At 73.3% G+C, this 15272-nt stretch overlaps 1 protein-coding gene across 1 annotated transcript; it reads left to right on the top strand.

Annotated features, from left to right (window-relative positions):
- The first annotated feature begins 407 nt into the window (after positions 1-407).
- On the top strand, positions 408-15041 carry EPOR (erythropoietin receptor). The gene is made up of 8 exons (XM_064499368.1): positions 408-644; positions 1825-1954; positions 3044-3219; positions 5039-5190; positions 9151-9304; positions 10524-10611; positions 12744-12831; positions 14603-15041. The coding sequence occupies exons 1-8, from the start codon at positions 545-547 to the stop codon at positions 14900-14902; spliced, it is 1188 nt and encodes a 395-aa protein (XP_064355438.1). The 5' UTR covers positions 408-544; the 3' UTR covers positions 14903-15041.
- The last annotated feature ends 231 nt before the right edge of the window (positions 15042-15272 follow it).

The following is a 15272-nucleotide window of genomic DNA, read 5'->3' as shown; positions in this document are numbered from 1 at the left end:
GCTCCCAGTGCTCCCAGTGCCGTGTGTCCACCATTAAAGCCGCAGCCCGGCCGCCCGCGTCTGTGTGTCTGCGCCGTCCGCCCCCCCCCCCCCCCCGCCAGGGGCCCAGGCGTCCGGGCCCGGTCCCATAAACACCCCCCCCCGCCCCCCCCCCCGGGCCTTATCTGGGCCCCACAGACGGGGGGTGGCGCCAGGCCAGGGAGCCGCCCGGACGCCTGGGCCCCTTCACAGCCCCGGGGCGCCGAGAGGCCCCGGACGCCTGGGCCCCTCCGCAGCCTGGGGGGGACAAGAGGCCCCCGGACGCCTGGGCCCCTCCGCAGCCTGGGGGGGACAAGAGGCCCCCGGACGCCTGGGCCCCTCCGCAGCCTGGGGGGGACAAGAGGCCCCGGACGCCTGGGCCCCTCCGCAGCCTGGGGGGGACAAGAGGCCCCGGACACCTGGGCCCCTCTGCAGCCTGGGGGGGGGCTGAGAGGCCCCCGGACGCCTGGGCCCCCGGGGGGGGGGTGTGGGTGCCGCCCGGACGCCTGGGCCCGGCGCAGCCGCCATGCGGGGCCCCGGGGTGCTGCTGGCCCTGGGGGTGCTGCTGGCCGGGGCGCGGGGGGGCGCGGGGGGCACGGCCCCCCCCGGCGACTTCGACCTCGAAGGTAGGGCCGCGCTCGTGCGAGGGGGGGGGCGCTCGTGCAAAGGCTGTGCTTGTGCAAGGGGGGTCGTGCTTGTGCAAGGGGGGGTCACGCTCGTGCAAGGGGGGGTGCTTGTGCAAGGGGGGGGTCACGCTGGTGCAAGGGGGGTTGTGCTTGTGCAAGGACCACGCTCGTGCAAGGAGGGTCATGATCGTGCAAGGGGAGGTCATGCTCGTGCAAGGGGGGTGCTTGTGCAAGGGCCACGCTCATGTGAGGAGGGTCATGATTGTGCAAGGGGGGTTGTGCTTGTGCAAGGGGGGTTGTGCTTGTGCAAGGGCCACACTTGTGCAAGGAGGGTCATGATTGTGCAAGGAGGGTCATGATTGTGCAAGGGGGGTTGTGCTTGTGCAAGGGCCACGCTTGTGCAAGGAGGGTCATGGTTGTGCAAGGGGGGTCACGCTGGTGCAAGGGGGGGTGTGCTTGTGCAAGGGCCACGCTCATGTGAGGAGGGTCATGATTGTGCAAGGGGGGTTGTGCTTGTGCAAGGGCCACGCTCATGCAAGGAGGGTCATGGTTGTGCAAGGGGGGGTCGTGCTCGTGCAAGGGGGGGTCACGCTCGTGCAAGGGGGGTGTGCTTGTGCAAGGGCCACGCTCGTGCAAGGAGGGTCATGCTCGTGCAAGGGGGGGTCACGCTGGTGCAAGGGGGGGTGTGCTTGTGCAAGGGCCACGCTCGTGCGAGGGGCAGTAAGGCTCGTGCAAGGGGAAGCCCTGTGACCCCCCCGTGCGACCCCCCCCGTGCGACCCCCCCTTTGCAACCTCCTCGTGCAAATCCCCGTGCAACTCTGTGTGCGACCCCCCCCGTGCCCCCCCCGTGTGACCCCCCCCGTGCACCCCCCCCTTGCAGACCCCCCCCTGTGCAACCTGCCCCGTGCCACCCCTGACGCGCCCCTGGGGGGGGGTGCTGGGTGCCTGGGGGGGGGGGCTGGGTCCCTGGGGGGGTGCTGGGTCCCTGGGGGGGGGTGCTGGGTGCCCGGGGGGGGTGCTGGGTCCCTGGGGGGGGGTGCTGGGTGCCGGGGGGGGGTGCTGGGTGCCGGGGGGGGGCTGGGTCCCTGGGGGGGTGCTGGGTGCCGGGGGGGTGCTGGGTCCCTGGGGGGTGCTGGGTCCCTGGGGGGGTGCTGACCCCCCCCGCCCCCCCCCCGGGCAGCGTCGCTGCTGCTGGCGGCGGAGCCCCGCGACCCCAAGTGCTTCTCGCGGCGGCTGCACGACCTGACCTGCTTCTGGGAGAGCAGCGCCCGGCCCGACCCCCGGCCCTTCCGCCTCCAGTACCGCCTCGAGTGAGCGACCCCCGACCTCTGACCCCTGACCCCTGACCCCTGACCCCCACCCCTGACCCCTGCCCCAACCCCGACCCCTGACCCTGCCCCAACCCCGGCCCCGACCCCCGGCCCTTCCGCCTCCAGTACCGCCTCGAGTGAGCGACCCCCGACCTCTGACCCCTGACCCCTGACCCCTGACCCCCACCCCTGACCCCTGCCCCAACCCCGACCCCTGACCCTGCCCCAACCCCGGCCCCGACCCCCGGCCCTTCCGCCTCCAGTACCGCCTCGAGTGAGCGACCCCCGACCTCTGACCCCTGACCTCTGACCCCTGACCCCCACCCTGACCCCGACCCCTGACCCTGCCCCAGCCCCGGCCCCGACCCCCGGCCCCCAACCCTGCCCTGGCCCCAACCCCGGCCCCGACCCCCAGCCCTTCCGCCTCCAGTACCGCCTCGAGTGAGCGACCCCCGGCCCCCGACCTCTGACCCCTGACCTCTGACCCCCACCCCTGACCCCCACCCTGACCCCGACCCCTGACCCTGCCCCGGCCCCGGCCCCGACCCCCGGCCCTTCCGCCTCCAGTACCGCCTCGAGTGAGCGACCCCCGACCCCTGACCCCCGACCTCTGACACCTGACCCCTGACCTCTGACACCTGACCCCTGCCCCAACCCCGGCCCCTGACCTCCGACCCCAACCCTGACCCCCGGCCCTTCCGCCTCCAGTACTGCCTCAAGTGAGCGTCCCCTGACCCCGACCCCTGACCTGTGACCCTTGACCCCCCTGTGTCCCCCCAGGTCAGAGGCCTGGCGCTCCTGCCCCCACCCCTGACCCCCCCTTGTCCCCCCCCGTGCCCCCCCCAGGTCGGAGGCCTGGCGCTCCTGCCCCCACCCCTGACCCCCCTGACCCCCCCTTGTCCCCCCCCGTGCCCCCCCCAGGTCGGAGGCCTGGCGCTCCTGCCCCCACCCCTGACCCCCCTGACCCCCCTGACCCCCCCGTGCCCCCCCCCAGGTCGGAGGCCTGGCGCTCCTGCCCCCACCCCTGACCCCCCCGACCCCCCTGACCCCCCCTGACCCCCCCGTGCCCCCCCCGTGTCCCCCCCCCAGGTCGGAGGCCTGGCGCTCCTGCCCGCTGGCGGCCGCCCGGACGCCCTGGAACACGTCGCGCTTCTCCTGCTCGCTGCCGCCCGCCGACGCCGTCGCCTTCGTCCCGCTGGAGCTGCGGGTGCTGCGGGCGCCCGGCCGGGCCCTGCTCAACCGCACCCTCCTCCTCGACCAAGTCGGTGCGCCGGGGGGGGGCAGGCGCCCGGGGGGGCCAGGAGACCGGGGGGGGCCAGGTGTCCGGGGGGGGCCAGGAGACCGAGGGGGGCCAGGAGACTGAGGGGCCCAGGCGTCCGGGGGGGGCCAGGCGCCCGGGGGGGCCCAGGCGTCCGGGGGGGGGCCAGGAGACCGAGGGGCCCAGGCGTCCGGGGGGGCCCAGGCGTCCGGGGGGGGCCAGGAGACCAAGGGGCCCAGGCATCCAGGGGGGGCCCAGGCGTCCGGGGGGGGCCAGGAGACCGAGGGGGGGCCAGGAGTCCGGGGGGGGCCAGGAGTCCGGGGGGGGCCAGGAGACCGAGGGGGGCCAGGAGACTGAGGGGCCCAGGTGTCCGGGGGGGCCCAGGTGTCCGGGGGGGGCCCAGGAGACTGAGGGGCCCAGGTGTCCGGGGGGGGCCAGGAGACCGAGGGGGGCCAGGAGACCGAGGGGCCCAGGTGTCCGGGGGGGCCCAGGTGTCCGGGGGGGGCCCAGGAGACTGAGGGGCCCAGGTGTCCGGGGGGGGCCAGGAGACCAAGGGGGGCCAGGAGACCGAGGGGCCCAGGTGTCCGGGGGGGGCCAGGAGTCCGGGGGGGGGCCAGGAGACCGAGGGGCCCAGGCGTCCGGGGGGGGCCAGGAGACCGAGGGGCCCAGGTGTCCGGGGGGGCCAGGAGTCCGGGGGGGGCCAGGAGACCGAGGGGCCCAGGCGTCCGGGGGGGGCCAGGAGTCCGGGGGGGGCCAGGAGACTGAGGGGCCCAGGTGCCCGGGGGGGCCAGGAGTCCGGGGGGGGCCAGGAGACCGAGGGGCCCAGGTGTCCGGGGGGGCCCAGGAGTCCGGGGGGGGCCAGGAGACCGAGGGGCCCAGGTGTCCGGGGGGGCCCAGGAGTCCGGGGGGGGCCAGGAGACCGAGGGGCCCAGGCGTCCAGGGGGGGGCCAGGAGTCTGGGGGGGGCCAGGAGACCGAGGGGCCCAGGTGTCCGGGGGGGCCCAGGTGTCCAGGGGGGGCCAGGAGTCCGGGGGGGGCCAGGAGACCGAGGGGCCCAGGTGCCCGGGGGGGCCAGGAGTCCGGGGGGGGCCAGGAGACCGAGGGGCCCAGGCGTCCGGGGGGGGCCAGGCGCCCGGGGGGGCCCAGGCGTCCGGGGGGGGGCCAGGAGACCGAGGGGCCCAGGCATCCAGGGGGGGCCCAGGCGTCCGGGGGGGGCCAGGAGACCGAGGGGCCCAGGTGTCCGGGGGGGGCCAGGCGCCCGGGGGGGCCCAGGCGTCCGGGGGGGGGCCAGGAGACCGAGGGGCCCAGGCATCCAGGGGGGGCCCAGGCGTCCGGGGGGGGGCCAGGAGACCAAGGGGCCCAGGTGTCCGGGGGGGGCCAGGAGTCCGGGGGGGGCCAGGAGACCGAGGGGCCCAGGCATCCAGGGGGGGCCCAGGCATCCAGGGGGGGCCCAGGCGTCCGGGGGGGGCCAGGAGACCGAGGGGCCCAGGTGTCCGGGGGGGGGGGCCAGGAGTCCGGGGGGGGCCAGGAGACCAAGGGGCCCAGGCGTCCGGGGGGGCCCAGGCGTCCGGGGGGGGCCAGGAGACCGAGGGGCCCAGGTGTCCGGGGGGGCCCAGGCGCCCGGGGGGGGCCAGGAGACCGAGGGGCCGAGGTGTCCAGGGGGGCCCAGGAGTCCGGGGGGGGCCAGGCGTCTGGGGGGGCTCCAAGGGTTGGGGGGGGCCCAGGCGTCCGGGGAGGGGGACACGGGGGGCCCAGGCGTCCGGGGGGGGACACGGGGGGGCCGAGGCGTCCGGGGGGCCCGGCCCTGACGTGTCCCCCCCCCCGCAGTGCTGCTGGGGCCGCCGGGGAACGTGTCGGCGGGGCCGGGGGGGGCGGCGGGGCAGCTCTGCGTGCGCTGGCAGCCCCCCCCCAGCCCCTACCTGGAGTCCAGCCTGGCCTACGAGGTGGCCGCCGCCGCCCCCGGCGCCCCCCCCCGCACGGTGCGCACCCCGGGGGGGGGGGACATGGGGGGGGGGACACGGGGGGGGACATGGGGGGGACATGGGGGGGACACGTGTTGGGGGGGCCTGTCCCCACGCCATCCCTGGGGCCCCCCCCCCAATGGTGTGCACTTGGGGGGGGCATGGGGGGGGCATCTGTGTGTCCCTGTCCCCGTGACGTGTCCCTGTGTCCCTGTGATGTGTCTGGGTGTCTGGGTGTCCCTGTCCCCGTGTCCCTGTCCCCAGGACGTGGCCCTGTGGCCCTGTGTCCTTGTGTCTGTGTCCGTGACATGGCCCTGTGTCCCTGTGTCCCTGTCCCTGTGTCCCTGTCCCCGTGACGTGTCCACGTGTCCGTGTGCCCATGACACGTCCGCGTGTCCCTGTGTGTCCCTGTGTCCCCGTGACGTGTCCATGTGTCCCTGTGTCCCTGTCCCTGTGTCCCTGTCCCCGTGACGTGTCCCTGTGTCCCTGTGTCCTTGTGTCTGTCCCCGTGACGTGTCCATGTGTCCCTGTGTCCCTGTCCGTGTGTCCCTGTCCCCGTGACGTGTCCACGTGTCCGTGTGCCCATGACACGTCCGCGTGTCCCTGTGTGTCCCTGTGTCCCCGTGACGTGTCCATGTGTCCCTGTGTCCCTGTCCCTGTGTCCCTGTCCCCGTGACGTGTCCCTGTGTCCCTGTGTCCTTGTGTCTGTCCCCGTGACGTGTCCATGTGTCCCTGTGTCCCTGTCTGTGTGTCCCTGTCCCCGTGACGTGTCCCTGTGTCCCTGTGTCCCTGTCCGCGTGTCCCTGTCCCCATGACGTGTCCACGTGTCTGTGTGCCCATGACACGTCCGCGTGTCCCTGTGTGTCCCTGTCCCCGTGACGTGTCCCTGTGTCCCTGTGTCCCTGTCCCCATGACGTGTCCCTGTGTCCCCGTGACGTGGCCGTGTCCCTGTGTCCCTGTGATGTGTCTGGGTGTCCCTGTCCGGGTGTCCCTGTCCCCGTGATGTGGCTGTGTGTCCACGTGTCCGTGTGTCCCTGTGTCCTTGTGTCTGTGTCCGTGACATGTCCCTGTGTCCCTGTGTGTGTGTCCCTGTCCCCATGACGTGGCCGTGTGTCCATGTGTCCATGATGTGTCTGTGTGTCCGTTTGTCCCTGTCCCCGTGATGTGTCCATGTGTCCCTGTGTCCCTGACACGTCTGTGTGTCCCTGTCCCTGTGACGTGGCCCTGTGTCCCTGTGTCCTTGTGTCTGTGTCTGTGACATGTCCGTGTGTCCCTGTGTCCCTGTCCGCGTGTCCCTGTCCCCGTGACGTGTCCACGTGTCCGTGTGCCCATGACACGTCCGCGTGTCCCTGTGTGTCCCTGTCCCCATGACGTGGCCCTGCGTCCCCGTGACGTGGCCGTGTCCCTGTGTCCCTGTGATGTGTCTGGGTGTCTGGGTGTCCCTGTCCGGGTGTCCCTGTCCCCATAATGTGGCCCTGTGTCCATGTGACGTGGCCGTGTCCCTGTGACATGGCTGTGTGTCCCTGTGTCCTTGTGTCTGTCCCCGTGACGTGGCCCTGTGTCCCTGTGTCCCTGTCCGTGTGTCCCTGTCCCCATGCTGTGGCCGTGTGTCCTTGTGTCCCTGACACATCTGTGTGTCCCTGTGTCCCTGTCCCCGTGTCCCCGACGTGTCCCCGACGTGTCCCCGTGGCAGGTGTCGGTGCCGGCGGGACGCACGGAGCTGCGCGTGGGGTCCCTGCGTCCCCGCACCCCCTACACCTTCCGGGTCCCCGTGTCCCCAACGTGTCCCCGACGTGTCCCCGACGTGTCCCCGAAGTGTCCCCGTGGCAGGTGTCGGTGCCGGCGGGACGCACGGAGCTGCGCGTGGGGTCCCTGCGTCCCCGCACCCCCTACACCTTCCGGGTCCCCGTGTCCCCAACGTGTCCCCGACGTGTCCCCGACGTGTCCCCGAAGTGTCCCCGTGGCAGGTGTCGGTGCCGGCGGGACGCACGGAGCTGCGCGTGGGGTCCCTGCGTCCCCGCACCCCCTACACCTTCCGGGTCCCCGTGTCCCCAACGTGTCCCCGACGTGTCCCCGACGTGTCCCCGACGTGTCCCCGTGGCAGGTGTCGGTGCCGGCGGGACGCACGGAGCTGCGCGTGGGGTCCCTGCGTCCCCGCACCCCCTACACCTTCCGGGTCCCCGTGTCCCCGGCGTGTCCCCAACGTGTCCCCAAGGTGTCCCCGACGTGTCCCCGTGGCAGGTGTCGGTGCCGGCGGGACGCACGGAGCTGCGCGTGGGGTCCCTGCGTCCCCGCACCCCCTACACCTTCCGGGTCCCCGTGTCCCCGGCGTGTCCCCAACGTGTCCCCGACGTGTCCCCGACGTGTCCCCGTGGCAGGTGTCGGTGCCGGCGGGACGCACGGAGCTGCGCGTGGGGTCCCTGCGTCCCCGCACCCCCTACACCTTCCGGGTCCCCGTGTCCCCAACGTGTCCCCGACGTGTCCCCGACGTGTCCCCGACGTGTCCCCGTGGCAGGTGTCGGTGCCGGCGGGACGCACGGAGCTGCGCGTGGGGTCCCTGCGTCCCCGCACCCCCTACACCTTCCGGGTCCCCGTGTCCCCAACGTGTCCCCGACGTGTCCCCGACGTGTCCCCGACGTGTCCCCGTGGCAGGTGTCGGTGCCGGCGGGACGCACGGAGCTGCGCGTGGGGTCCCTGCGTCCCCGCACCCCCTACACCTTCCGGGTCCCCGTGTCCCCAACGTGTCCCCGACGTGTCCCCGACGTGTCCCCGTGGCAGGTGTCGGTGCCGGCGGGACGCACGGAGCTGCGCGTGGGGTCCCTCCGTCCCCGCACCCCCTACACCTTCCGGGTCCCCGTGTCCCCGACGTGTCCCCGACGTGTCCCCGACGTGTCCCCGTGGCAGGTGTCGGTGCCGGCGGGACGCACGGAGCTGCGCGTGGGGTCCCTGCGTCCCCGCACCCCCTACACCTTCCGGGTCCCCGTGTCCCCAACGTGTCCCCAACGTGTCCCCGACGTGTCCCCGACGTGTCCCCGACGTGTCCCCGACGTGTCCCCGTGGCAGGTGTCGGTGCCGGCGGGACGCACGGAGCTGCGCGTGGGGTCCCTGCGTCCCCGCACCCCCTACACCTTCCGGGTCCCCGTGTCCCCAACGTGTCCCCGACGTGTCCCCGACGTGTCCCCGACGTGTCCCCGTGGCAGGTGTCGGTGCCGGCGGGACGCACGGAGCTGCGCGTGGGGTCCCTGCGTCCCCGCACCCCCTACACCTTCCGGGTCCCCGTGTCCCCAACGTGTCCCCAACGTGTCCCCGACGTGTCCCCGACGTGTCCCCGTGGCAGGTGTCGGTGCCGGCGGGACGCACGGAGCTGCGCGTGGGGTCCCTGCGTCCCCGCACCCCCTACACCTTCCGGGTCCCCGTGTCCCCAGCGTGTCCCCGACGTGTCCCCGACGTGTCCCCGTGGCAGGTGTCGGTGCCGGCGGGACGCACGGAGCTGCGCGTGGGGTCCCTGCGTCCCCGCACCCCCTACACCTTCCGGGTCCCCGTGTCCCCAGCGTGTCCCCGACGTGTCCCCGACGTGTCCCCGTGGCAGGTGTCGGTGCCGGCGGGACGCACGGAGCTGCGCGTGGGGTCCCTGCGTCCCCGCACCCCCTACACCTTCCGGGTCCCCGTGTCCCCAACGTGTCCCCGACGTGTCCCCGACGTGTCCCCGACGTGTCCCCGTGGCAGGTGTCGGTGCCGGCGGGACGCACGGAGCTGCGCGTGGGGTCCCTGCGTCCCCGCACCCCCTACACCTTCCGGGTCCCCGTGTCCCCAGCGTGTCCCCGACGTGTCCCCGACGTGTCCCCGTGGCAGGTGTCGGTGCCGGCGGGACGCACGGAGCTGCGCGTGGGGTCCCTGCGTCCCCGCACCCCCTACACCTTCCGGGTCCCCGTGTCCCCAGCGTGTCCCCGACGTGTCCCCGACGTGTCCCCGTGGCAGGTGTCGGTGCCGGCGGGACGCACGGAGCTGCGCGTGGGGTCCCTGCGTCCCCGCACCCCCTACACCTTCCGGGTCCGCGTCCGCCCCGACGGCGTCAGCTACGGGGGCTACTGGAGCGCCTGGTCGGCCCCCGCCACCGCCACCACCCCCCCCGGTGTGGGGACGCGGGGGGACACGGGGGACACGGGGGACACGGGGGGATGTGGGGGGACACGGGGGATGGGGGGACATTGGGGGACATGGGGGGGACATGGGGATGTGGGGGGATGCAGGGGGACGGGGGGACATTGGGGGACATGGGGGGGACATGGGGATGTGGGGGGATGCAGGGGGATGGGGGGACATTGGGGGACATGGGGGGGACATGGGGATGTGGGGGGATGCAGGGGGATGGGGGGACATTGGGGGACATGGGGGGACATGGGGGGGGCATGGGGATGTGGGGGGATGCAGAGGGATGGGGGGACATTGGGGGACATGGGGACATGGGGGGATGGGGGGACACTGGGGGGCACCGGGGGGATGGGGGGACACAGGGGACATGGGGGGGCCGGGGGGTGCAGGGACACGGGGGGACACGGGGGACACGGGGGATGGGGGGACATTGGGGGACATTGGGGGGGACATGGGGATGTGGGGGGATGCAGGGGGACGGGGGACATTGGGGGACATGGGGGGACATGGGGGGGACATGGGGGGACGGGGGGACACCAGGGGGGCACCAGGGGGATGGGGGGACACAGGGGACATGGGGGGGCAGGGGGGTACTGGGGGGCCCGGGGGTGCAGGGACACAGGGGGATGTGGGGGGACATGGGGGACACAGGGGACACGGGGGGGCCAGGGGGACATGGGGGACACAGGGGACACGGGGGGGCCAGGGGGTGCAGGGACACGGGGGGATGTGGGGGGACATGGGGGGACACAGGGGACATGGGGGGGCCAGGGGGGTGCAGGGACACGGGGGGATGTGGGGGGACACGGGGGGACACGGGGGACATGAGGGGGACACGGGGGGACAGGGGGGACACAGGGATGCAGGGGGACAGGGGGGACATGGAGATGCAGGGAAAGAGGAGCCGACATGGGGGGCACGGGGGGGGGGACATGGAGGGACATGGGGGTGTGGGGGGACGGGGGGGCACAGGGGGGTGCACAAGGCCATGGGGGGGATATGGGGACACGGGGGGGACAGCAGACACGGGGGGACACGGGGGGGACATGGGGGGACAGGGGGATGCAGGGACACAGGGGGGACATGGGGGGGACAGGGAGCACAGGGGGATGTGGGGGGACACGGGGGGGGACACGGGGGGGACACACGGGGGGGGACACACGGACCTGACCCCGTGTCCCCCCCGTGTCCCCCCCCAGAGTGGGACCCGCTGATCCTGGCCCTCTCCTGCGTCCTGGCTCTCTTCGTCCTGCTCCTGGCCCTGCTCGGCCTCCTGGGCCACCGCAGGTACCGCCGCCCCCCCGGGCCCCCCCGGGCCCCCCCGCCTCGCACGGCCTCACATGGGGCTCGCACGGGGCTCGCACCGCCTCGCACGGCCTCACACGGGGCTTGCACGGGGCTCGCACGGGGCTTGCACGGGCCTCGCACCGCCTTGCACGGGGCTTGCACGGGGCTTGCACGGCCTTGCACGGGGCTCTCACAGCCTTGCACGGGGCTCACACGGGGCTCACACCGCATTGCACGGCCTTGCACGGGGCTTGCACGGGGCTTGCACTGCATTGCACGGCTTTGCACAGCCTTGCACAGGGCTCACACGTGCCTTGCACGGGGCTCGCACGGGGCTCACACCGCATTGCACGGCCTTGCACGGGGCTTGCACGGGGCTCGCACAGCCTTGCACAGATCTCGCACGGCCTCGCACGGGGCTCACACGGGCCTTGCATGGGCCTCGCACGGCCTCGCATGGGGCTCGCACGGGGCTCGCACGGCCTTGCACGGGGCTTGCACGGGACTTGCACGGGGCTTGCACGGGGCTCGCACAGGGCTTCGCACGGCCTCGCACGGGGCTTGCACAGCTTCACGTGGCCTCGCACGGCCTCGCACGGCCTTGCACGGGGCTCGCACGGGGCTCACACCACATTGCACAGCCTTGCACGGGGCTTGCACGGGGCTTGCACTGCATTGCACGGCCTTGCATGGCCTTGCACGGGGTGTGCACGGGCCTCGCACAGCCTTGCACGGGGCTCATACGGGGCTCACACCGCATTGCACGGCCTTGCACGGGCCTCACACGGCCTTGCACGGGGCTTGCACGGCCTCGCACGGGGCTCACACCACATTGCACGGCCTCGCACGGGCCTTGCATGGGGCTCACACGGGGCTCACACGGCCTTGCACTGCCTTGCACGGGGCTCGCACGGCCTCGCACGGGGCTTGCACAGCTTCACATGGCCTCGCACGCGGCTCACGCGGCCTCGCACGGGGCTTGCACCACATTGCATGGCCTTGCACGGCCTCGCACGGGGCTCGCACAGGGCTTCGCACGGCCTCGCACGGGGCTTGCACCACATTGCACGGCCTTGCACGGTGTCGCACGGGGCTTGCACAGGGCTTCGCACGGCCTCGCACGGGGCTTGCACAGCTTCGCGTGGCCTCGCACGGCCTCGCACGGGGCTGGCACGGGGCTGGGCCGGCCTTGCACGGGGTTGACTCGACGTGAGGCCTTGCACGGGGCTTGGGGGGGGGGCTCGTGGTGGTGGGGTGGCCTTGCACGAGGCCTTGCACGAGGGCTCGCACGGGGCTGGTGCAGCCTCGCACGGGGCTCGCTCGGGGTGGGGGGTGGCCTTGCACGGGGCCTTGCACGAGGGCTCGCACGGGGCTCGCTCAGGGTGGGGGGGCGGCCTCGCACGGGGCCTTGCACGAGGCCTTGCACGAGGGCTCGCACGGGGCTGGTGCAGCCTTGCACGGGGCTCGCTGGGGGGGGCCTCGCATGAGGCCTTGCACGGGCCTTGCACGAGGGCTCGCACGGGGCTGGTGCAGCCTTGCATGAGGGCTTGCACGGCCTCATACAGGGCTCGCACGGGGCTCAGGGGGGGCTCGTGGGGGGGGCGGCCTTGCACGGGGCCTTGCACGAGGCCTTGCACGAGGGCTCGCACGGGGCTGGTGCAGCCTTGCATGAGGGCTCGCACGGCCTCATACGGGGCTCAGGGGGGGCTCAGGGGGGGGTCGTGGGGGGGGCAGCCTTGCACGAGGGCTCGCACGAGGCCTTGCACGGGGCCTTGCACGGGGCCTTGCATGAGGGCTCGCACGAGGCCTTGCACGAGGGCTCGCACGGGGCTGGTGCAGCCTTGCATGAGGGCTTGCACGGCCTCATACAGGGCTCAGGGGGGGCTCATGGGGGGGGCGGCCTTGCACGGGGCCTTGCACGAGGGCTCGCACGAGGGCTCGCACGAGGGCTCGCACGGGGCTGGTGCAGCCTTGCATGAGGGCTCGCACGGCCTCATACGGGGCTCAGGGGGGGCTCAGGGGGGGCTCAGGGGGGGCTCGTGGGGGGGGCGGCCTTGCACGAGGCCTTGCACGAGGCCTCGCACGAGGCCTTGCACGAGGGCTCGCACGAGGGCTGACGCGGGGCTGCGCAGGTCGCTGAAGCGGCGGCTGTGGCCGGCGGTGCCGGGCCCCGAGCGGGGCTTCCGGGGGCTCTTCAGCGACTACGGGGGCAACTTCCAGGTGCGGGGGGGGGTCCTGGGGGGCCAGGGAGGGGTCTGGGGGGTCCTGGAGGTTGTGGGAGGGGTCTGGGGGGTCCTGGGGGGGCCCTAGAGGTCCTGGGGGGGGTCTGGGGGGTCCTAGGGGGGGTCTGGGGGGGACCTGGCAGGGGTTTGGGGGTTCCTGGGGGTCTGGGGGGGTCCTGGGGGGTCCTGGAGGTTGTGGGAGGGGTCTGGGGGGTCCTGGGGGGGCCCTAGAGGTCCTGGGGGGGTCCTGGGGGGTTCTGGGGGGTCCTAGGGGGGTTCTGGGGGGGACCTGGCAGGGGTCTGGGGGGTCCTGGGGGTCTGGGGGGGTCCTGGGGGGTCATGGAGGTCCGGGGGGGGTCCTGGGGGGTCCTGGGGGTCTGGGGGGTCCTGGAGGTCCAGGGGGTGTCCTGGGGGGTCCTGGGGATTTGGGGGGGTCCTGGGGGGGTCCTGGGGCTCCAGGGGGGCCCGGGGGGTCCTGGGGGTCGGGTCTGTTCTTGTGGGTCCTGCAATAACAAGGGGGGCTGGGGGGGCTGGGGGGCATCTGGGGGGTTTGGGGGGTGCTGGGGGGGTTGAGGGTGCTCTGGGGGGGCTCCAGGGGGTTGGGGGCGTTTTGGGGGGGGAGTTTTGGCTTTGGGGGAGTTTGGGGGGTCTTGGGGGTGTTCGGGGGGCCGTGGGGGCATTTGGGGGGTTCTGAGGGGGGGTTCTGGGCTGTTGCGGGGGTGTTTGGGGGGGTTCAGAGGCTTTTGGGTGTTTTGGGGGGGTTCAGGCTATTTGGGGGGGCTCGGGGCTGTTGCGGGGGTGTTTGGGGGGTTCAGAGGCTTTTGGGTGTTTTGCGGGGGGTTCAGGCTGTTTTTGGGGGGGGGCTCGGGGCTGTTTTGGGGGTGTTTGGGGGGGTCAGAGGCTTTCAGGGTGTTTTGGGGGGGTTCAGGCTATTTGGGGGGGCTCGGGGCTGTTGCGGGGGTGTTTGGGGGGGTCAGAGGCTTTCAGGGTGTTTTGGGGGGGTTCAGGCTATTTGGGGGGGGCTCAGGGCTGTTGCGGGGGTGTTTGGGGGGGTTCAGAGGCTTTTGGGTGTTTTGGGGGGGTTCAGGCTATTTGGGGGGGCTCGGGGCTGTTGCGGGGGTGTTTGGGGGGGTTCAGAGGCTTTTGGGTGTTTTGGGGGGGTTCAGGCTATTTGGGGGGGCTCGGGGCTGTTGCGGGGGTGTTTGGGGGCTTCAGAGGCTTTTGGGTGTTTTGGGGGGGGTTCAGGCTATTTGGGGGGGGCTCAGGGCTGTTTCGGGGGTGTTTGGGGGGGTCAGAGGCTTTTGGGTGTTTTGGGGGGGTTTCAGGCTATTTTGGGGGGGGCTCGGGGCTGTTTCGGGGGTGTTTGGGGGGTTCAGAGGCTTTTGGGTGTTTTGGGGGGGTTTCAGGCTGTTTTGGGGGGGCTCGGGGCTGTTGCGGGGGTGTTTGGGGGCTTCAGAGGCTTTTGGGTGTTTTGGGGGGGGTTCAGGCTGTTTTGGGGGGGCTCCGGGCTGTTTCGGGGGTGTTTGGGGGCTTCAGAGGCTTTTGGGTGTTTTGGGGGGGGTTCAGGCTGTTTTGGGGGGGCTCGGGGCTGTTTCGGGGGTGTTTGGGGGGTCAGAGGCTTTTGGGTGTTTTGGGGGGGTTTCAGGCTGTTTTTGGGGGGGGCTCGGGGCTGTTTCGGGGCTTCAGAGGCTTTTGGATGTTTTGGGGGGGTTCAGGCTATTTGGGGGGGCTCCGGGCGGCCCCTCACGGCCTCCCCCCCCCCCCCGCAGCTGTGGCTGTGCCAGGGCACCGGCCCCCCCGCCGGCCCCCCCGAGCCCGAGGCGCCCGCCAGCGCCCTGGAGGAGGTGGGCGCGGGGCCCCCCCCGGCCAAGGGGCCCCCCCCGGGCGCCCCCCCCGGGCCCTCGCCGGCCCCCAGCTTCGAGTACACCCTCTTCGACCCCGGCTCGGCCCTGCTGTGCCCCCCCGCGCCCCCCCCGCCCCGCCCCTACGCCAACCTGGCCCCCCCCAAGGGCCCCCCCCCGGCCGAGGGGGGCCCCCCCGCGCCCCCCCCCTACGTGCTCTGCTCCTAGCCGGGGGGGGGGGGACGCGGGGACGAGGGGCGGCGTCGCACGGGGACCCCGGCGCACGAGGACACCGAGGGGACACGGGACACGGGACACGGAGAGGACACGGGACACGGGAAGGACGTGTGACACGGGACACGGAGAGGACGTGGGACACGGGACACGGGCGCCATGTGACACCAGGACACGGAGAGGACACGTGACGTGGAACATGGATGCCCCGTGACATGGAGAGCACGTGTGACACGGGACACGGATGTCCCGTGACACTAGGACGTGGAAAGGACGTGTGACACGGGACACAGGCGCCCCGTGACACTGGCACACGGAAAGGACGTGTGACACAGGACATGGGCACCCTGTGACACCAGGACGT

This window comes from Dromaius novaehollandiae, chromosome 33 (assembly GCF_036370855.1).
Source record: "Dromaius novaehollandiae isolate bDroNov1 chromosome 33, bDroNov1.hap1, whole genome shotgun sequence".
Classification (NCBI taxonomy): Eukaryota; Metazoa; Chordata; class Aves; order Casuariiformes; family Dromaiidae; genus Dromaius; species Dromaius novaehollandiae.
Note: the sequence above shows the minus strand (reverse complement) of the source record. Positions and strands in the feature narration are given on the sequence as shown.